Below are 24,218 nucleotides of genomic sequence, written 5' to 3' on the forward strand. Positions count from 1 at the left end.
ACCCCAGTTTTTCAGCATTGTTGCCTAAATCTTAGTACTTCCTATCAGCTAATCTATTACTCCACGAACTAACTCTAACAAGGTTGAAATAATGTACACACACACACACACACACACACACACACACACACACACACACACACACACACATGTCTACCTAGACAATAATCATGTAGTTCTGAATGTCGAAGAGAAAGTTGCCAATAAAATACATAAAGCATAGAAGCATAAAAAACAAACAAAAACTTATGGAGCACCCATAAAACAGTCAAAAATGCCTCTAATCAGAAACACCAAGGGTCAGAAGACTTGTCCAAAATACTAAAATTAGCCATAGTCCACCAAAGAGCTCTACATCTACTGAAATGATCCACTCAATGTATAAAAACCTAAATAAACTACCATAACTATATCTGTCCTCTTAAATTCTAGGGTTTGAGTTTAACCTCCTTTAATTACAGAGGACAAGCACTGGGAACGGGTCATCACTAGAGGTAAGTTCTAATGTTACCATTATTTAGAAGACACCTAGGCTACCATCGTCAATGTTCTCTGCCCAGAGATGTGCTTCCACAGACAATCTAGAATATGTGAACCTCAATCCGCAGGACTCCTGTTCCCAAAGTTGCCTGTACTAAATGTTGTGCTGGACATTGGCACAACGCTACAGTCTGGGCAGTGAAAGCAAAGTGTATTCCCTTATAGTTCTGGAGATTGGAAAGCTAAAACCAAGTCTCCGTGTGTGGCAGTGGCTCTGGGTAGGAGAAAAAAATTGCTGACTTTTGCAGGTGGATCTATGCTGGTAAAATATTTCTTCATGACCAAGGGTGCCATAGTGAAGGTGACAGAATAAAGAATCACAAGTGGGAAGACTGAGTATTAGTTCTGTTCTGATGGAGGCAATAGAAGTTTTAGAAGAAAAATATGGTTTTTCATTTCATGTCAATGCTCAGGTGTATGAAATAGCCATATTTAGTGGTTCTGCCCAATTTTGTACTTGTCCTTTATTTTACTAACAGACCTCTTTTTCCCCATAAGACAGTCTCTTCTTCATACCTATTTGTTTTCTAGACCTCACTTGTGTACCCACTAGACCTCTCATAAGTACTCAGTTCCTTATAACAATTATTAGTGAATAATCGGCCCAACTGTGAGGCTTTCTGTAGTCAGTTTTACTTCAAACAAATTTTCAAAGGATACAAAAGGATAATAGATGAAAATCTCCAATACAAGAGGAAAACCACACCCTAAAAAAACCAAGAAAGTCATCTTCTTGCAAAAAAAAAAAAAAAAAAAAAAAAAAACCAAAAGAATATAATCACACAAACATAATTCCACCTCTAACAACAAAAATAATGGGAAACAACAATCACTATTTCTTAATATCTCTTAACATCAATGGACACAATTCCCTAATAAAAATATATAGACTATCAGGCTGGATATGTAAACAGGATCCAGAATTTTGCTACATACAGGTAATGTACCTTAATGGCAAAGAGAGACACTATCTCAAAGGTAAAGGCTGAAAAAACATTGCCTAGAAAATGGTCCCAAGAAAGAAGCTGGAGAAGCCATTCTATTTTAAAATTGTTTGTTTGTTTGTTTATTTATTATTCATTTTTATTGGAGATTCTCTACATTTGTATTTGAGATGTTATCCCTTTCTCTAATCATATCTACCCTCTACTACCCACTGCCTCCATGAAGATGCTCCTACTCCCAACAATCCTCTCCTACCTCAGCACCTTGAGGTTCCCCTACACTGGGAAAATGAGCATTTGCTGGAACAAAGGCCTCTCCTCTCATTGATGTCAGAAAATGCTATTATCTGCTGCATATGAACCTGGGGCCATGGGTCCCTCCATGCGAACTCATTGGTTAGTGTTTTAGTCCCTGGGAACTGTTGTTGGTTTGGTTAGTTGATCATTTTGTTCTTCCCATGGGGTTGCAGACCCTTACAGCTCCTTCTGTTCTTTAACTAGCTCCTTCATTGGGGTCCTTATGTTCAGTCTGATGGTTAGCTGTAAACATCCTCCTCTGTATCAATATGGCTCTGGCAGAGCCTCTGAAGAGGCATGCATATCAGGTATGCCAAGTAGTGCCAATAAGCACTATTTGGCATCAGCAATAGTGCATGGCTTTAGTGGCTGCATATGGGGTAGATCCCTAGGTGAGGCAGTCTCTGGATGTTCTTTTCTTCAATCCCTCCGTTTCTATTTGTCCTTAATTTCCTCCAATAAACATTTTGTTCTTCCTTTTAAGAAGAACTGGGGCTTCTACCTTCTGGCCTTCATTCTCTTTGAGCTTCATAAGTTCTGAGGATGGTTTCTTAGGGCTTTTAGGGCTAGTATCTGCTTATTAGTGAGTATATACCCAAGCTTTTAGGGCTAGTATCTGCTTATTAGTGAGTATATACCATGAGTGATCTTTTGTGACTGGGTTACCTCACTCAGGATGACAGCTTCAAGTTGCATCCATTTGTCTAGGAATTTCATAAACTCATTGTATTTAATAGATGAGTAATACTCCATTGTATATATGTACCACAATTTCTGTATCCATTTCTTTCAGCTTCTAGCTATTATAAATAAGACTTATTCATGGAGTAGCCATTCTAATATCAAAAAAATACTTTCAATCAAAAGTTTTCAAAAATGATAAGGAAAAAAACTTCCTAAACATCAAAAATTATTAAGATGAACTCAATTCTCAACATCTATGCTCTAAATGAAAGGGGACCCACATTCATAAGGAAACTTTACTAAAGCTCAAAGCATACATTGAACCACACACAATAATAGTGGGATACTTCAACACCCTACTCTCTTCAGTAGACAGTTCATGGAAGGGGAAACCTAACCAGAGACACAGTGACACTAATAGAAGTTATGAATCAAATGGATTTGACAGATATCTATAGGACATTTCACCCTAAAACAAAAGAATATTCTTTCCTCTCAACACATCATTGTACCTTCTCCAAAACTGACCATATCAATCACAAAACAATTGTCAACAAATACAAAAAGATTGAAATAATCCCATCCATCCTATCAGATCACCAAGGATGAAGACTTGCCTTCAATAACAAGAAAAAAACAACAAACATTCACATACATCTAGAAGCTGAACTATGCTCTACTTAATGAAAACTTGGTAAAGGAAAAAATAAAGAAAGAAACTAAAGACTTTTTTTAATTTAATAAAAATAAAGACACAATATACCCAAATTTATGGGACACAGTGAAAGCATTGTTAAGAAGAAATATCATAGATCTGAGTGCTGTCTAAAAGAAAATGAAAAGAGCATACACTAGCAGCTTGACAGCATCCTTGAAAGCTATAGAAAAAAGAAAATAATCAAATACACCCAAAAGAAGTAGAAGGCAGGAAATAACCAAACTCAGGTCTGAAACCAATTAAGTAGAAAAAAAAAAACTGTACGAAGAATCAACCAAACCAGGAGCTAGTTCTTTGAAAAAATCAACAAGATAGACAAATCCCAAGCCAGACTAAATAGAGGGCACAGAAACAGTATGTAAATTAACAAAATCAGAAATAAAAAGGAAGACATAACCACAGAAACAGAGAAAATTCAAAAATATCATCAGATACTACTAAAAAAGACTATACTCAGAAAAACTAGAAAATACGGAGGAAATGGACAATTTCTAGACAGATACCAGGTACCAAAGTTAAATCAGGATCAGATAAGCCATCTAAACAGTTGTATAACTTCTAAAGAAATAGAAGCAGACACTAAAAGTCTCCCAACCAAAAGAAGCCCAGGACCAGATGGATTTAGTACAGAATTCTATCAGACCTTCAAAGAAGACCTAATACCAGTATTCTCCAAACTATTCTACAGACTAGAAACAGAAGGAACACTACCCAATATGTTCTATGAAGGTTAATTACAATTATACCTAACCCACACAAAGACTAAACAAAGAAAGAGAACTTCAGACCAATCTTCTTTATGAATATTGATGCAAAAATACTCAATAAAATTCTCACAAACTGAATCAAAGAACACCTCAAAACAATCATCCATCCCGATCAAGTAAGCTTCATCTTAGGGATGCAGGGATGGCTCAATATACAGAAATACATCAATATAATCTGCTTTGTAAACAAACTCAAAGAAAAAAAAACCACATAATCATCTCATTAGATGCTGAAAAAAGCATTTGACAAAATTCAACACCCCTTCTTGTTAAAAGTCTTGGAATGATCAGAAAGTCGAGGCCCATACCTAAACATAGTAAAAGCAATATACAGCAAACCAGTAGCCAACATCAAACTAAATGAAGAGAAACTCAAAGCAATCACACTAAAATCAGAGACTAAACAAAGCTGTCCAATTTCTCCCCCTACCTATTCAATATAGTACTCCAATTCCTAGCAAGCGCAGTTAGACTGAGAAAAAAATCAATGGATATTAATTGGAAAGAAAGAAATCAAAATATTACTATTTGCAGATGATATGATAGTATACTGAAGTGACCCCAAAAATTCCACCAGAGAACTCTCTCAGATGATAAACAACTTCAGCAAAGTGACTGAATATAAAGTTAACTCAAAGGATAAACAGTTTGAGAAAGAAATTAGGGGAACAACACCCTTCACAATAGTCACAAATAATATAAAATACCTTGGTGTGACTCTAACCAGCAAGTGAAAGATCTGTATGACAAGAACTTCAACTCTCTGAAGAAAGAAATTGAAGAAGATCTCAAAAGATGGAAAGATTCCTATGCTTATGAATTGGCAGGATTAATATAGTAAAAATGGCCATCTTGCCAAAAGGAATCTACAGATTCAATGCAATCCTCATCAAAATTTCAACACAATTCTTCATAGAGTTAGAAAGAGCAATTTGCAAATTTATTTGGAATAGCAAAAACAAAAAACAAAACAAAACAAAAAAAAAAAAAACCAGGATAGTCGAAAATATTCTCAACAATAAAGGAACTGCTAGGGGAATCAGGATCACCAGCCTCAAGCTTTATTACCAAGCAATCGAGTTAAAATCTGTATGGTATTGGTACAGAGGCAGGAAGGTAAATAAATGGAATAGAACTAAAGAACCAGAAATGAACCCATACACCTATGATAACTTCATCTTTGACAAAGGAGTAAAAACCATCCAGTGGAAAGAAGACAACTTTTTCAACAAATGGTGCTGGTTCAACTGGAGGTCAGCATGTAGAAGAATTCAAATCGATCCATTCTTCTCACCTTGTACAAAGCTCAAGTCCAAGTGGATCAAAGACCTCCACATAAAACCCAAAACATTGAAACTAATAAAAGAGAAAGTGAGGAAGCACTTAGAACCCATAGGCACAGAGGAAAAATCCCTGAAGAGAACACCAATGGCTTATGCTCTGAGATCAAGAATAGACAAATGGGACCTAATGAAATTGCAAAGTTTCTGTAAGGCAAAGGACTTTGTCAATTGAACAAGCAGATTAAGACAGAATCTTTACCAATCGTACTTCCAATAGAGGGCTAATATACAATATATACAATGAACTCAAGAAGTTAGATTCCAGAGAATTAAATAACCCTATTTAAAAATTGGGGTACAGATCTAAACAAGAATTTTCAACTGAGGAATACAGAATGTCCAAGAAGCACCTAAAGAAATGTTCAACATCCCTAGTCATCAGGAAATGCAAATCAAAACAACCCTGAGATTCCACCTCACACCAGTCAGAATGGCTAAGATTAAAAACTCAGGTGACAGCAGATGCTGGCAAGAATGTGAAGAAAGAGGAACACTCCTCCATTGTTGATGGGATTGCAAGCTGGTACAACCACTCTGGAAATCACTTTGGCAGTTCTTCAGAAAATTGGACATAATACTACCTGAGTACTCAGCTATATTACTCCTGGACATATACCCCAAAATGTTCTAGCATATAACAAGGACACATGCTCTACTATGTTCATAGCAGCCTTATTTACAATAACCAGAAGCTAGAAACCCAGATGTTCAACAGAAGAATGGATACAGAAAATGTGGTACATTTATACAATGGAGTACTACTCAGCGATTAAAAAATAATGACTTTATAAAATTCTCAGGCAAATGGATGAGACTAGAAAATATTATCCTGAATGATGTAACCCAATTACAAAAGAACACAGATGTTATGTACTCATTGATAAGTGGATATTAGCCCAAAAGCTCAGGATACAATTTACAGATCACATGAAGCTCAAGAAGTTGGAAGTCCAAAGAGGTGATGCTTCAGTCTTTCTTAAAAGTAGGAACAAAATAGTCACAGGAGGAAAAACAGAGACAAAGTATGAAGCAGATATTGAAGGAAAGGCCATCCAGAGACTGCTTCTCCCAGGGAATCCATCCTATATGCAATCACCAAACTCAGACAATATTATGGATCCAAGAAGTTCATACTGAAAGATATGTCTCAAGAGAGGCTCTGGCAGAGCCTGAGAAACACAAACTCAGATACTTTCAACCAACCACTGGGCTGAGAAAGTGGTCCTGAGTTGGAAAAAAAAAAAAAAAGGAGCTGAAGGGTTTTTCAACCCCACAGGAAGAACAATAATATCTACCAACCAGACACACCAAAGCTCCCAGAGACTAAACCACCAACCAAAGAGTACACAAGGAAGAACCCATGTTTCCAGCCACATATGTAGCAGAGGAAGACCTTATCAGTCATCAAGGACAGGAGAGCCCCTTGGCCCTCTGAAGTATATATATATATATACTAGGTTATACGACTTCATATTCTTTCTAATCGAGGACACATAGCCTCAGGATGGATGAACTGACTTGGGGTTAAAGCAGAAGAGTATGTCAAATTCTGAGTTGGGATGTTAAATAATTTCTTTGTGGGTTTTCAGTGATGAGTAATTGCCCAGGCTTCCCCTTGCTCAGTTTTGCCATTTAAACAAAGACTACAGTGGGTTTTGCCTCTTTACTTCATAGGTGTCTTGAAGATAGATGAATCTCTATTTTAAACTCCCTTTTGTTTCTTTGATAAAATGTACTGTGTATGGTGAGATCCATGAATCTTCCACCTTGTGTTTTGTTTCAGATACACAAGATGAACACAACCATACAATAGAAATAGAGACAAACCGGACTCTGGAAATACCATGCTTTCAAAATACCTCGTCAGAAATTTCACCTTGGTTCACCTTTTCATGGTTGGTGGTAAGCGTTGCCCTTTTCAGTGAATAACTGTAATGATCTTTAAATATTAATGAGGTGAAGTGAATAGCAAGTAATAATAGAGAAATACTTGACGAGACACAGGCATTATGCCAGTGGCTCAGGAAGGAAGTAAAGGGCACCAAGGTGTCTTCTAACTAGGCAAGCCGCGGTGTTTGCAGTGGGACTCTGAAATTAGCTCCTCAAGGTGGATTTCTATTTCAGGTTATGAACTTGGCCATGACTGCGGAAGGAACAGGGTGTGATGCTGCCCTAGCGAGGAACCATTTACAGAAGCCCCTGATCACAGATATTTGTTTTACAAATAACATTTATAGAGCTATAGACCCCATTTGCCAAAACCTGCATTGCCACAATCTTACATTGCTTTAATCAAGAAATGCAAACTGCTCTGTCAAAGGGTACGAAAAGACATACAAGGGATCCAGCCCACCTCATGTCTTCTGACCCCCATAATTGCCTACACACTCACACACACACACACACACACACACACACACACACACACACACACACACACATCTGTGTATGGAAGAAGCAGACTTTGAAAAGGCTCATCACTATTCAACTCTCTAACTAAAGCAGGGGCTACAGACCTATAGAAACCATGACCTTTAGAAACCACTACAAGTAACCAGAACAGAGACTTTTTTTTAACGACTTTATTTTGCAAAACAAAAATAAATGTAAAGATTTTAAACATTTTTTTGCTTAAAATTATACATTTTTGTCAGTACTGTTTTTTCAGACATTTAAATAAATTTTACATAAAACCATGTGAATATGTTTTTTAGTCAGTACTTGATTTTTTTCAAGGGCTTGACAGTATGCATTGAAAACGTACTAGTTGCAATAAGTGTAAAGTACATGCAAAACAAAACGCAACATGGAAATAGTCAAAGTCTTCTTGTTTTGTGAATATATGTATATTTTTTGTTTTCTTTATTTCTTGGACTTCCTACAGTCTGTGAGTTGTTTCTGGGGGAGTGCAAGCCTCTGGGGTTAGCATCCCACTATCAGTGACTGCATATTATGTCTGTTCTTTTGTGACTGGGTTATCTCACTCAGGATGATCTTCTCTAGATGCAGCCATTTTCTTAAGAATTTGGTTAAGTCATTGTTTCTGGTGGCTGAGTAGTATTCCATTGTGTATATGTACCACAATTTTTGTATCCATTCGTCTTCTGAAGGACATCTGGGTTCCTTCCAGCTTCTGGCTATTATAAATAGAGCCGCTATGAACATTGTGGTGCATATATCTTTGTTGTGTATTAAAGTGTCTCTGGGGTATATGCCCAGAAGTGGAATAGCTGGGTCTTCAGGTAGTACTATATCCAATTTTCTGAGGTATCGCCAGACAGATTTCCAGAGTGGTTGTATTAGCTTGCAACCCCACCAACAGTGGAGAAGTGTTCCTCTTTCTCCGCAGCCTCGCCAGCATCTGCTGTCATCTGAGTTTTGGATCTTGGCCAATCTGACTGGTGTGAGGTGGAATCTTAGGGTTGTTTTGATTTGCATTTCCCTGATGGCTAAGGATGTCGAGCACTTCCTCAGATGTTTTTCGGCCATTCGGTGTTCCTCAACTGAAAATGATTTGTTTAGCTCTGTACCCCATTTTTTAATAGGGTTATTTGATTCTCTGGTGTCTAGCTTTTTGAGTCCCCTGCACACCTTGGATATTAGGCCTCTATCTGATGTGGTGTTGGTAAAGATCTTTTCCCATTCTGTTGGTTGCCGTTTTGTTTTCTTGACGATGTCCTTAGCCTTACAGAAACTTTGCAATCTCATTAAGTCCCATTTGTTAATCTTTTACCTTAGAGCTTGAGCCATTGGTGTTTTGTTCAGGAAATTTTCTCCTGTGCCTATGTGTTCTAAGGTTTCCCCTACTTTCTCATCTAATAGTTCCAGTGTATCTGGTTTAATGTGGAGATCTTTAATCCACTTACACTTGAGGTTTGTACAAGGAGATAAGAACGGGTCTATTTTCATTCTTTTGCATGTTGAGTGCCAGTTGGACCAGCACCATTTGTTGAATAGGCTGTCCTTTTTCCATTGAATGTTTACTGCTCCTTTGTCAAAAATCAGGTGACCATATACATGAGGGCTCATTTCTGGATCTTCTATTCTATTCCATTGATCCACTTGCCTATTTCTGTACCATTACCATGCAGTTTTCAGCACAATTGCCTTGTAATATAGCTTGAGGTCAGGGATAGTGATTCCCGCAGATGTTTTTTTGTTGTTGAGGATGGATTTCGCTATTCTAGGTCTTTTGTTATTCCATATGAAATTGCACATTGATCTTTCCAATTCCATGAAGAACTGGGTTGGAATTTTGATGGGGATTGCATTGAATCTGTAGATTGCTTTTGGTAGGATGGCCATTTTTAAGATGTTGATCTTTCCAATCCATGAGCATGGGAGATCTTTTCATTTTCTGAGATCCTCCTCAATTTCTTTCTTTAGAGGTTTGAAGTTATTGTCATACAGGTCCTTTACTTCCTTAGTTAAAGTCACACCAAGGTATTTCATAGTTTTTGTAACGATTGTGAAGGGTACCTTTTCCCTAATTTCTTTCTCCACATGTTTGTCCTTTGAGTATAGGAAGGCTACTCATTTGTTTGAGTTAATTTTGTATCCGGCCACTTTGCTGAACTTGTTTATCAGCTGTAGGACAGAACAGAGACTTTTAAAAGCTTCATTTATTTGTTTAACTGGGGGGTTGTGTGAAGCCAGAAGACAATTCTCTTTTTTCACCCTGTAGTCCCTGGGACAGAACTCAGGCCACATTTTTCACCACCTTCACACTAAATAGGTGGTCTCTGCATCCATGCTGTTTGACTGGTTAATGAGAGCCAATTCATTATGTGTCAGACACTAAATAACTTATAAGTCTTTTTTATCTACTAATATCCTTCAAAGAAACATGGAAGGAGGTATAAACATTTTCTATGGATCCCATCCAGACATTTAGAATAAATGAGGGCCAGGGAGGGTGTGAACTACCTAAAGCAGGAAGGTAAGTCTAAAACATCAACAAACCCTCAAGCCAAACTGTCATTTTAAAGACCAGATTGTAATAATGACAAATTGAGAGATCCCTTTGAAAGAATCCTTCCTTCAAAGGGAATATTGTGTTGGCAATATGCTGATTAAATTCCCACTGTGCACTCTCCTTTTAAATGTCAAAATCTGTTTGCTTTGATGATTTACAGCCATGCCCTAACTACTGATGGCTCTAGGATTTACTGAGTCTGGTGTGGAAACATCCAATGTGCCTATATTAAGAAATAGAAGAAGCGTCTCCAGGCATCATTGCTGAATGTCCTCAGAGGTCACACGGATTCTTACAAATAGGAAATAGTGTGGCTTTAAGTAAAAGGGTAAGGAACAGAAATAAAGTTAAGCTCACCAGGGGTAGGAACTTGCTGAGCTGAGCCCAGAAACTTTGAAGAGCTGCAAAGAAAGGACTTCTGTCCAGAGTGTTTCATTAATCCCTAAGAAGGGTTCTGCAGACAAAAATTATCCAAGTCCCCAGGAAATAAAAGTCATGTTGTTGTCCATGTGAAATTCTAAAATCTAACTAGCTCAGTTGCAAACCACATAGGGAAAGTTATTATTAAAATTCTTAATATTATTGGAAAATGTATTGACTGCGTATACATGGTCTCGGGGTCAGCTATATAAATCAGAGCAGATCCTTTGCTTTGGGAGACTATACTACACTGAAGTCAATAGGCATGAGACACAGACACAGCATATCTAACATTCAGTTGTCACAAGACAATTCAGGTACCTAGGAAAGCACGGGACAACTTGTGAGCATCTATGTGAACAGTGGAGTGATATAGAAACAGTGGATAAGAAATCAAAGACTATGTGGAGTATTTGGGATATGGGTGAGTAGATAAGTGACAAATGCTAATTTTGCTACTTGATTCCTAGGACACATACCAGCATCAGGGAAATCCTTCAGGCTTATGCTGGGAGTTTCTAAATACATCCTAATATTCTGTTTTCATTACAAACTATCATCCTGTGATTTTCCACAGTATAAATTTTAATTCAATCTAATAAAATATGGGAATCTGATTTGAGTGTTAGATCCTACAGGGATACAAACTATTTTAGGCATATTTTCTATCATGTCATATGTTTTTAATAAAATGTAAGAAATAGTAGTGCTCAGGGAAAATAATTTATCAGATAAATCCAGGAAAGCATTTTGAAAATTATGTTGAACTACATAATAAAAGACAGTTAATAGCAAAAGACAGGCCCATCCTATAACAAGACCCTGGTAATCATACATATAAGTTAGTAGTATACATGAGAGAATATCTTAGGGAACTATTTGATCTGACAGTCAATGAACTAAACAGATATTCTTCACCACTATTTATGAACTCACAGTAGCTTGTGGTTTCTTTCATAAGACTTGTAGAAAACCAAAGAAGACAGCTTTCTGTCATGGATTAAGAGGTCCTCCAAATCCTATATCCTTAACTGAAGAGCTTGTGATGGCTGACATTGGGAATGAGAAGTTGGTTTTCTTTAAGGATGTGACTCCTGGTATCGCTAACTTGATCCAGAGATAGCCCCACACCTGGTAGTCCATGAATAGCACAAATTTGATTATTACATAAAAAAGCACAGAGAGGATACAAGGTTGGGGATGGAAAGATGTGAGGAAGGGACTGGGAGCATTTAGCAAGAGGAGTTTGAATATGATCAAAGTGCTTGTATGAAATTTTTGAAATAATAAAATATACTTTAAAATTATAGAAAACAAACAGAAAAGGGGCTGTCTAAATAGTTATCAATGTATCCATAGATTAGTACAGCTTTTACCCCTCACTATAGAAGCTTCTTTTTGCCACAGAGACACACACAACCAGTACCAACTGTAAATGACTGTGGAGTGCATGGTCATAAATGGACATTATGGAATAAGGGCAGATAGACTGTTGTACAAGCCAGAGGGTTAAAAAGACTTCTGTGAGATAGTATCTTCTGGACATAATATGATGGGGTTATTGCACTCGTGAACTCACAATAGCTGTAGATTCTGCACAAGACTTCCACAAGATCAAACCAGTTAACATTCTGCATGGATGGAAGATGAATTGCTGAGTCCCTATTCCAAACTGAACAGCTATTGGCAATTGGTGCCTTCTAGGAGAGGGAGAATGGGTTTTCTTCAGGAATGTAGTCCTGATAAGCTGTCTATGTTCTAAAGGATAGCCCTACACCCATGTATACATAGTCAGCATTAGACTTTGTGAGTTGTAATGAAGAAGGAGAAGAAAGGTGAAGAAGAAGGGAAATTTGAAGCAAGAGAATAAGAACAACAAGAACAAAAAGAACAAGAACAAGGACAAAATGAAAAAAAAGAACAAGAACAAAAATCAGAAGGTGAAGCAGAAGAACGAAGGAGGAGGAGGAGGAAGAAGAAGAAGAAAAAGAAGAGGAAGAGGAAGAAGAGGAGGAGGAGGAGGAGGAGGAGGAGGAGGAGGAGGAGGAAGAAGAAGAAGAAGAAGAAGAAGAAGAAGAAGAAGAAGAAGAAGAAGAAGAAGAAGAAGAAGAAGAAGAAGAAGAAGAAGAAGAAGAGAAGAACAAGGAGGAAATGGAGGACGAGGAAAAGGACAGGATGGAGAAAGGGAGAGGAGACAATGGATCTGATAAGAGAAAGAGGGGTAGATATGATCAAAATACACACTACAAATGAATGAAATGTATGTCATGATTTGATATGATCAAAATGCACATACTACATATATAAAGTTCTCAAAGAATAAATAAAATGTCAAAAGAGCTTCAAAAAATTTTAAACATAAAAGGCTAGAACAGGACATTTAATATTGCTTAAGTTCCATTATATATTTTTTTTTAGTTTTTGCACTGTTTTACAATCAAGAAGAAGCAATGGTTTCAAATGCACATATGAAACCTAGTGATTTAGAATACATATTCTCTCTTACCTGGTGGCAGCTAATCATCATTGTCCTGGACGTTACAAAAATACAAAGTATGTCTGAGCCAAGTATGGTAGTGCATACCTTTAGTCTCAGCACTTGGAAAGGAAAGGCAGGCAGATAAATCTGAGTTCAAGGCTAGCCTGATCTACCAAGCAAGTTTCAGTATAGACAGCCAGGGCTACAATGAGTTAATTGCTAATGGTGTTTAGAAATATACTCATACTCATCCTTTGCTTTGAAAATAGATGCAAGGAGTGTTGCAAGTAGCCTGCATTGACAGTGCTGGTGACTTTGATGGTGCTGTCAGAGTGGAGAAGGGTGAAGAGGATGTGGAGAAAAGATTGAGAAGCAGGAATCAATACAGTCAACAATGACTATAAAAGAGCTCAGAGCAACCAGCACCTCCTGAGTGCTCTGTTCAATGCAGCCATTGCTAACACAGAGCTGGCCCCAGGCATCTGAAGCAGCCAGAGACAAGACAGTCCACTAAATGTAGTAGCTTCAACATCCCTCTGCAGAACTGAAAATCCTGTTCCCACTACAAAACTGACAAGCCTCAATGGGTAAATTCTAGCATTATTTGTACTTGAAAGGAATATGTAGCACCAATGTTCCATGATTCAATATGACCTACCCAATCTCCACCACATTAATCTTGTTACAAATTATTGTACATAATTTAAATACATATTTATGTCCCTTCTTGGAGCCTTGAAGCCTTTGAGAAAAACTGGTATGCTCAAGTCCTTAGTGGCTGTGCAACCAAGGGCTAATGTAGGGTGAGATGTGGAAGACCCTTATCCACATGCAGGAAAGCAACAAAAGCCAGCAATTAATATAAATATTTTAATACCTTATTTTAAAAGTATATAAGAAAAACCCATGGTGAACAAAATATCAAAATTTTAAATGAAGTCCCACAGTTGATTATTGGCGATGAGACCTCATTGTATTTATATTTCCAGAGGAATAGTAGGCTCCAAGCAACCTCTGTTTTTGAGTCTTTGAGGTCATCATGTAACCTGGTGGTGGGTTAACATAGGCAGAGTAAACAGAGTTATTAATGGCTTTATAACACCTGAAACTGGGGAACTGATGAAAAACAGAGTCTTATTTTCTCAACAATTCTGAAAGATGAGAAATCCAAAAATTAAGGTTCTTGATTTAGGGACTGTACCCTCTGCTTCCAAGATGGTTGTTTGAATGCTGCACCACGAATGATGACAACTGTGCCCCTCCATGACAGAAGAGTGGTAAAATGTAGGACAGTGGATCTACTCCCACAAACACCATTTTATTTGCTTGCTTTGGGTGTGGCATTTTTTTCTTTGGTTGCTTGTAGTTTTGGGAGTGTTGGCAGTGAACTGCGCTACAATCACCACATGTCCCTTCAATGGCTCATTCATATGGAGAGAGATTTTGTTGATCAAACCCCTCCATCTGGGCACTTTTAATATTGTGGCTCTGGGAAGAAGTTTTGGAGGTACAGGAACAAAACCATATAAATCAGAACAATAATCTTACAAACTCCCCATGTATATGGGTATAGTATAAATGTTTATAAAAATCACAGAGTGCTTGTAGATAGAATTAGGATGGAGTGAAATTAGTGACCACCTACTAAGTGTGTGGAATATATAGCTAGTTAAATTTATATTGTACTTTAAAACTTAAGGGTCATCAAGATGTAAACCCATAACATATTTGAAGTATTAATTAATATTTTTAAGGTAGAAATTTTTTTTCTGAAGAACAAAAAGAAAGGTAGAAATAAAGGATCTCTGTGTGTTGTTTTCTGCCAGTATGGCTGCAGAACGTCAACTGAGATCATTTATACCGAATAGGACTTGAAATGTCCTCTGTTGCTGGTCACCACAAATGGGCTGGTATAATATACGGCCCTTCAACCAGCATCCTGCCCTGATTCCTGCAGCCTGCAACCTGTACAAAGGCTTTCTGGAATCCATCCTAAATTTCTTATTCTAGATATACCCAGAGTTTTATATTTTTTTAAATTATTTAGTAGTTCAGATTTGTTCTGTATGTATAGCCCTGAGGCATGATTTTCCCTGATTCAGAGCATCACTGCTTTAAAATTCTTTGATTCGAGTACCTTCTTATTTTCATTGGATGTGGTAAAGTTAATGTTAATTTATTAGAACTTAGAGTGCACTAAAACAGATTGAAGCACATCATGTGGTGGTTAAGTAGTACCAAATGGTCACCTTAAAAGCATACATACAAGACATATAGAAACACTCTGTAGAACGAGCAGTGTGTATTTTTGGAATATATAATATATCATATATATGTATAACATATATGTGTGTAACAATACTAAAAGTAGAGGCAATGAATTTGAAATAAGAAGAAAGGGTATATTGGAGGGTTGGGAGGGAGGAAGTGGAAGAGAAAAGTGATGGAATTATAACCGCAAACAAAAAAGAAATAGCAGTTTAAAATAAAAAGCTGTATTAATGAGAACTTAACCTTTTGGTTGTAGTCATAGCATGATTATAGAATTATAGACCCCTCTCCCCCAGCTCTGGGTGTTAGTTGTTTTATCTGAACTATATTTGCTTCCCTGTTTGCTTGGTGATGGCAGCCACTCACATGCAGGCTTTTCCCACTGGGGATTCTACAATCCCTCAGGATTTCCTTCTGTTACAGGCTTTAGGGCATGTCGTAACTGAATTCCACCCTTATAAAACTATGCTATCCTCTCCCTCTGCAAATGCCAAACGCCAGAGGAAAGCAAATAAAACAAAACACCTGTTGGATACATCAGTATATGTAGATGTATGGTATCTTTATCAATGAAGCATTAGAGCAAGCCATACCCTGATGTATAATAAAAGCAAAAGCAGTTTTTCTTAGTCTCCATCCTGTGTCTACCCTATCCCTCTAACGAGGCAGATGGAAATGTCCCAAATAGAAAACCACATGGTGAAACGAGCAGGAACACTTTAAAATACCTTTAACTAAACTTGTTCTTGGATAACTTCATCCGTGAATGCAATGCACTGTAGTTACCCTGGCCCACTTGACCCTTCTTATCTTCCTCCCCTCACCCTGTCAACCCTTTGCTTCCACAAGAACCTTTCCCACGTTCATGTCTTTTAGCGTTTGTTTGTGACCCACTAAGTTTAACCAGCAGCATCAGTGTAACTTTTGGCTGGCTCTTCAGTGGTTACACAAATAGAGACAACTATTACCCTTCCATCAGAATCCATCAGTAGTCAATAGTTCAGTAGGGAGGGATTGGACCTCACGAGTGTCTCATTCGTGATTGACAGTTCAAAGGCCAAGAACATTTTTCTTTTATTAGTTTCATATATAATGTAATTATGTAATTTGCATCTTCCATTTCCTCCCGCCAACCCCCATATACTCCTCCCTGTTCATTTTCAAATTGGTGGCCTTCTTTCTCATAATCATTTTTTGTATGTGAGCCTAGATTTTTTTTTTTTTTTTTTTTTTTTTGGCTAAGCCATCTCTCCTGTCCTCTTTTCATGGTAATTAATGTTGTGTGCATATATCTTTGTTTTCAGGGCTAGATGTTTAGTATTGGATACCAAATTAGTATGATCTTCCTTGGAAAAGACTATTTTTCTCACTCTCAGAATTCCTTAGTTTCCCATAGTTCTTTATGTAGGTTTGGGGCATTGTGTTCTTCCCTGCCCACCCTGTCATGCCTATTCATGTTGCCCTCATTCAACTCCTGTGTAGGCAATCATCTGTCCTTTTACCAGCTAATAAGCATAGTCCTCACCCCTGGGGAAGGAAACTTCTCTTTGCAACAGACAGAGACAAATGTAGGAAACCACAGCCAATCAAATTGCAGAGTTGTAGAGCATAGTCACAGTGTCCACAACTACTAAAGACTCCAGACCTAAGTCTCAGGGAATGTTGCAGAACAAAGGATGGAAGAATTGTAAAAGCCAGAGCCAGAGGATCAGAGAGTCGGCTGTGAGATTATGTCTCTTAGTAATGTTACAAGCTACACCCATGAAAATCACTCTAAGAACATTTTGAACAAGATGCTGTAAGAAATATCTTGTGCTGATGGTCCTGCAGGGGGAGCCAACTTCCTTAACTATTACCTTCAGATCTGTGATGTTATGTGCAATACTCTGAAAATGTTACTTTCCTATGTTCTTAGCTCTATTGCCTTGACTTCATCTTTCTCTTGATTCTGAAAGGGGCTAAATCAGACCTTTTCTCAGAGAATTCTGGGAAGAGAAGATAGTGTAGAAATATGAAGTTGAAATTATAGTCTAATTATCAAGATGCCAACAGTGTCCCAAGAACATCCTTTAATTTTTAATTTATTCTTCTCTCATACTTCACAACCCAACTGCAGTTTCCCCGCCTTTCTCTCCTCCTAGTTCCCCACCTGCACATCCCCTGCCCCACCCAATCAATAGAAACGGAGGAGTGGATCCTCAGCACATCTTAAATGAGCATTGGAATCTGCTATTAACACTCTCTCCTGCCCTTAAAGCAAGGCCCGTTTAGAACACGTTTCTACTTGTGTTAGGAGAAGATGAGAGTGACTTCTACTCAAGTGTAAGAGTAGTGATACTTTCTCTAGTAGCATACTCAATCTTTCTCCTCTTTAACTCTTGCTTAAAGCCCTTGTTGCTCTTCCAGAGGAACTGAGTCCCAGATCGGTTATCTCATACCAACTCTAGTTCCAGTGAATTCGATACCTTCTTCGGGTCCCCATAAGCATTTGCCCACATGTGCACCTACGCACAGACACACATGCACATAGTTTAAAGCAAATAAACAGTGTTAACAAAGCAATCAGTTGAGGAACATTGACACATACTATGTTCTATAACTGGGTGTTGTTTCTCTCTCCAGGAGAAAGATGGAGTGGAAGAAGGTCTCTTTACCAACAATCACCACATCAGCAATTCCACACCATTTAAAGGCAGAATTGGGGTGGGTACACACTATAGACTCCACCACTTTCTAGTCCAAATCCAAAATAATGGCAGGACCTTCTCTTGCCATCTGAGAGTCAGTCCTCTCAAAGTCTGGAAGATGTTTACCAGAGTCAAGGTTTTTGGTAAGGAGTTTGCCCTGTGATTTCTTTGCCATCCCAGTGTCAATGCCTCTGGCCATGCTCTTCCCAGGAAAAGAATCCCCCACCTTAACCATGGCCCCATCCTAAACAGCAGCAATTCTGTTTGCCTTGACTCCTATCACTCCCATCAGGGGTGGGAACAAAGGTAGAAGGCTAAGGAATAATTATCCAGCTAATAGAAAAAAGCCACCGGAAAGCCACATGTAGGTCAGCTTCCCTGGTGGCCTCTACCTTGTTTATAATGATTCCCAAGGGTACTGGAAATCTCTTTAATTATAACTGCCAAAGTCTAATTGCTGGGCTGTCTAAAATATTTGAGTTATTTTCTGGTGCAAAGTGTAATAGGCCACGATAAGAAAAGAAACTGATAAATCCAACCAAAAAAATTGTAGGAGGCCCTGCCACCTTCCTGCCAGGACCCACTGGGGTGAGAGGCCACCAGGGGCCTTCTGACAGTAGAGCCTGAAGGCTCTCCAACTTGATCCTCATGCCACCGTCCTGGGAAATCTACCATAACCTCATTCCAAACATAGAGACACTGCGGGGTGCAATCGGAAGAAAAAAAAAGCATTCTAGTTCATTTCCTAGTGCAAGGAAATATTACTAAACAGAAACCTCAGACTTTGCCTAGTTTCTCATTTTTGTGACCTTAACCTGCAGTTTTTAAAGATGTCCTGAAGGAAGGCAAAGGGAGAAGCAGCCATGTAGATGGACAGCCAATTGTTTTTGTTTTTGTTTTTTGTTTTGTTTTGGTTTTGTCTTTGTTTTTTTTTTAATGAGGTAAACTAAGAAAAAATAAACTTTATACAATATAAGGGTTCGGGCTGCTAGATTTCTCCTTAATTTTCTAAATGACAGAGCAGGTAAAGTAAAATAAAATAGAAAAACTGTTTTTTCTGTTCTTTTTGTTCATTGCACTGTTTTATTACATTAGTAGTCAGAAAACGTGGTCAGTGGAAAACATAAAGCAGTTTATAAAGATGGAAACAGCTGGGCGAGATTTGTTCCAGGAGGGGCTCCATCCATAATGCTTTTCTCCTATGCCTCCTTGTCTCCTCCCTCCACACATATATAGTCCCCATTTCTTCCCTTTCCCCCTTCCTTTTTCCTACGCCACCCTTCTCTCCTCTGTGTCCTCGGGGGATGAACTAGACAGTCATCCTCCAGCACCATCAGTTTTCCATGAAGACATGAGAACAGGCTGCTCCTTGCTTTTGTTGAACCAATAACACAGTTGGTTCACGTCCAGGGTGTGATAATCTTAGCACAAACACAAAAATGACTCATCTGGTCTTACTATTGCCAAGCCAATGAGAGCATTGAACCAAGATGTGAGAAGAAATATGCATTTTAAGTCAGGCAAGATCTTTGTGCCACAGCATGCTCTAATTGCCTTGTAAACATATAAACCATGGCTACATATCTTTACCGCCCTCAGACTTTTTCATATTGGGTCTGGAAAGGGGAGATGTATATTCTTACTTCCCACATTCAGCACATCCTCTGCTTCTGCATCTCTCTGTCTGAACTTCTGCACTTCCTTAAACTCTTTTTGGAGTGTGCTTACAAATATGGAATTCTGCTTGCTTATTTTTTTTTAATTAAATTTCAACTGTGTTTTAGTCCATGGGAGTCTTGGAGGGTTTGGTTGGTTGATAATGTTGTTCCTCCTATGAGGTTGTAACCCCATTCAGCAACTTAGGTCCTTTCTTTAGCAACCTTTTTGGGGTCCCCGAGTTCAGTCCCATGGTTAGCTGCAAGCACGCTTAGTTGTATGTATGTATGTATGTATGTATGTATGTATGTATGTATGTATCTATATCTATATCTATCTCTATCTATATCTCTGTCTCTGTCTCTATCTATATCTACATCTACATCTACATCTGTCTCTGTCTCTGTCTAGATCTAGATCTAGACATAGACATAGACATAGACATAGACATAGACATAGACATAGACATAGACATAGACATAGACATAGACATAGACATAGACATAGACATAGACATAGACATAGATATATAGCAGTGTCTGGCATCAATGTGAGAAGAGGTTTTTGGTCCACGGAGGGCATGTTTTCCTGATGTAGAGGAATGCCAAGGCACTGAGATGGAGAGGGAGATTAGGAGGAGTGCGCCTTTGTGAAGGCAAATGAAGGGAAAGGGGCATCAGAGCAGGGCAGGTGAAAAGGATAACATCTCAAATGTAAATACAGAGTGTCTAATAAAAAATTCTGAGTAAAAAAATTCAACTGCATAATAGAATTATTTAGTAAATATACTGAGTTTATAGACATGCTACAAGCTACAAAGTAGGTTTGGGTAAAATTTTGCTGTACCTCTAATGGGTATATTTATTTAGATTGTAGGTATGAGAAATTAATTTGGGAGGATTTGAGCTCTTGCTGCAAAGTGAAACTGTCACTCAATGAATAAAACAAAGTAAATAAAACCTGATTTTCATTCGATAGTGTTTTCTTATATCAAATAACACAAAACCAAATTTGAAAACTTTGAAGTAATGAATGTGTCACCAACCCATACATCATTAATTAATGATCAATTAATTTTTCCCAGGCTATCTTTGTCTTATTTTTGCCCTCTGCAGAGCACAGACCAGAGGATTCTGGTCCCATTGCATCTACCACCAACTTGCTACCCAGGTTTGACTTGCTCTTCCCTATTTGATCCTGGAAATTTGACTGTTCAATAACCCCTGTGACTTTTAAGGGTTTTTTTTTTTTTTTTTTTTTCAGGGCCTATTACATTTGTCTCTTATACGAGCTCAGAAATATCTTTTTATCCATTTTGGATTTGTCCCAGAGGCAGGAGGGAAAAAGTTAAAAGACATGGAGTTAAATGAATTCATTTGTAATGGGATCCCAGTGTTGAGGTGGAGGAGCAGACAGGACCCCACTCCTAGATAATTTCCAAGAGGATATCTGTGACTGGTATCTGTTTGCAAAGGAAACATTGGTTTGTCCAGTGGAGTCTCATTGGTTATATTAACCACACTTAAGGGAAGGACCTGCCCCACTCCCCAAGGCCAGCAGTAGATGATCAACACAAAACAAACTAAATGGTATCTTTGAAGATTCCTTATCCCATATTGGTTGGTTTGGGCATTTGGGGGTGTGTCTTATTAGTCTTTTGTTTATACATTAAAGTTTCTGATTTTGTGCTGTGGCTGTGCCTGTGTGCTATTGGTTTTAGGTGTGTATGTGTGTGTGTATGTGTGTGTGTATGTGTGTGTGTGTGTATGTGTGTGTGTATGTGTGTGTGTATGTGTGTGTGTGTGTGTGTTTAATTCTGGATATGTGTTTTATTCATCTGATTGTTTTCTAAAGGGAGAGACAAAAGGCAGTGGAGTGAAGTGCATGGGATCTGGGAAGGGTTGAGGGAGGGAAAATATGATCAGAATATAGTGTATAAAAGTATCTCCAATCAAATTATATGTGGACACTAGGAATAGTACTAATAATGACTTGAGAGGTCATCCTAGAAAAGCAGTACAGTGAGGAACATGAGCCCAGGAGGGGAGGGGTTATAATGAATGTGTCTGATCAAACCAGCTATAGCTTAAAGATCAGTCTTGCAGAGAGCTCTGAACTGTGGCACACAACACAGGGCTGGTAAGATGGGTCATGGGCAGAAAGCACTTACACATAAACCCAGTGACCTGAGTTTGATCCGCATAATACAAGGTGGAAAGAGATTCAAACTCTCAAAAGTAGTCCTCTGATCTTCATGGATCTCACGAGACAGTGTGCATGTGCACTTGCACACACACACACACACACACACACACACACATACACACACACACACACACACACACACACACACAAGTTTTTTCCTTCCCTTTTATTCTTAGTGAATCCTGAGCCAGGGCATCATAAACAGGCCCAGCAGCAGATTTCGGTGACTAGAAATCAATGCTAAGCAGGCCCACAAACCACTTGGGACAGAGAATTGCAACCATCTTTCAACTGGTCCATAAAAGGCTTGATCTGCTGCTAGAACAACAGCATGCTTAAAGGTGCTCAGTCTCCAGTGTCCATGTGCAAAGCTCTAGAAATGAGACTTTGAGGAACTTGAAAGTTTTGCATGACAACAAACCTATCTCCTGATATTCATTAGTGTCAAGAAAGACAAACAATACTCTTTCATTTTTCTGATTCCCTTCAAGGTTCTAGACTCTAGACTGATACATTTCTTTGGCACACACACACAAACACACACACACACACACACACACACAAACACACACACAAGCAGACAAGTTTTATGACTTTAATGACACTAACTGTGCTTTATTTGCTTTAAAGCTAAGCCAGAAATCCTCATGGCTGTGGAAAACATCACCGTGGATGTCCTAGGAGAGTGAGTCATATTGAATCCTATGAATATCCATATTATTACATGCCAAACTGTGTCAGATTGCATGGTTGCCAGGAACAGTCCCTCAAAAGACCTTATTCCTTGGCCCTTAGCCAGTGAAAGAAAGCAAGCTGGGGTGATTGTGAAACTGCATTAAAATCCTTGCTTTGCCTAACTGCTCTCAGAAGCTGTGGGCTGAGAGGCCTTAGGTCTTAGGTTCCTGCTGTGTGTGTTGGGCAGTGGGGGGTTCAATTGTTTAAATATCTCTGAGATTAAAAACTGAGGGAAAGTGGAACAAAAAGCAGTGTGAATCCTGCCAGGATACTGGTAGAAGAAACTTTTGTTCACCTGACATTTAATTTGTTGTTCTCCCAAGTCCTCTTTCCCACTGCTTTGAGAAGAGAATTGGGGCCCTCTTGCCCTCCTCCCAAACCTGACTATTTCCCTAGCAGAAAGAGGAGGGGTGGGAGAAAAGGAAAAACAGGACAGGATGCTTTGAGCTTACCCCTTCAGAGTTTCCCCTCTCAGGCTCTGGTCACTGGATATGAACACACTTCCCATATGGCTGTGACCTAAGAAAAATTACTTCATTTCCCTAGAGCCAGTTCTCCATTAATATGACTTATCCAATAATAATATCTGCTTGTTGTGGTATTAATAATGAAATCAATATCAGAGTAAATTTTTTAATTTAACATTTTTATTTTATTTTTTTATTAATTGAAAAACTTTATTTTGTAAATAAAAAGATAAATGTACAAATTTTAAGCATTTTTTCATAAAAGTATATGAATACATTTTTGTCAGTGCTTGGCTTTATTTTTTTTAAAGGTTTGATAGTGTGTGTTAAGGTATTACTAGTAACAATGAGCATAAAGTACATGTAAAATAGGATGTAACCTGGAATTAGTCAACGTTTTCTTGATGCGTAAGAATTAAGAATAATGGTTTTTCTTTTTCTTTTTTTTTTTTTTTTCTTGAACTTCATATAGTCTGTGAGTTGTTTCTGGAGTGTTCAGAGCTTTCTAGGGTTAGTATCCAATTATCAGTGACTGCATATTATATCTGTTCTTTTGTGACTGGGTTATCTCACTCAGGATGATATTCTCTAGATGCATCCATTTTCTTGAAAATTTCGTTAAGCCATTGTTTCTGATAGCTGAGTAGTACTCCATTGTGTAAATGTACCACAATTTTTGTATCCATTCTTCTACTGAAGGACATCTGAGTTCTTTCCAGCTTCTGACTATTATAAATAGTAATGCTATGAAAACTGTGGTGTATGTGTCTTTGCTGTATGTTGGAGCTTCTCTGGGGTATACTCCCAGAAGTGGAATAACTGGGTCTTCAGGTAGTACTACGTCCAATTTTCTGAGGAACCGGCAGACTGATTTCCAGAGTGGTTGTACCAGTTATAACCCAACTAACAGTAGAGAAGTATTCCTCTTTCACTATAATCTTGCCAGCATCTGCTGTCATCTGTGTTTTGGATCTTGGCCAATCTGACTGGTGTGAGGTGGAATCTCAGGGTTGTTTTGATTTGCATTTCC

At 38.3% G+C, this 24,218-nt stretch overlaps 1 protein-coding gene across 1 annotated transcript in view; it reads left to right on the top strand.

Moving 5' to 3' along the window:
- Positions 1-24,218, top strand: part of CD96 (CD96 molecule) — a gene marked incomplete at both ends in the record, with an annotated part of 83,703 nt that overhangs the window by 11,021 nt on the left and 48,464 nt on the right. Inside the window, 4 exon segments of the mRNA XM_080919500.1 lie at positions 7,077-7,195; positions 18,061-18,268; positions 22,617-22,667; positions 22,670-22,671. Coding sequence (XP_080775626.1) covers positions 7,077-7,195; positions 18,061-18,268; positions 22,617-22,667; positions 22,670-22,671 — 380 coding nt within the window.

Source organism: Micromys minutus (assembly GCF_963924665.1).
Source record: "Micromys minutus genome assembly, chromosome: 7".
NCBI lineage: Eukaryota > Metazoa > Chordata > Mammalia > Rodentia > Muridae > Micromys > Micromys minutus.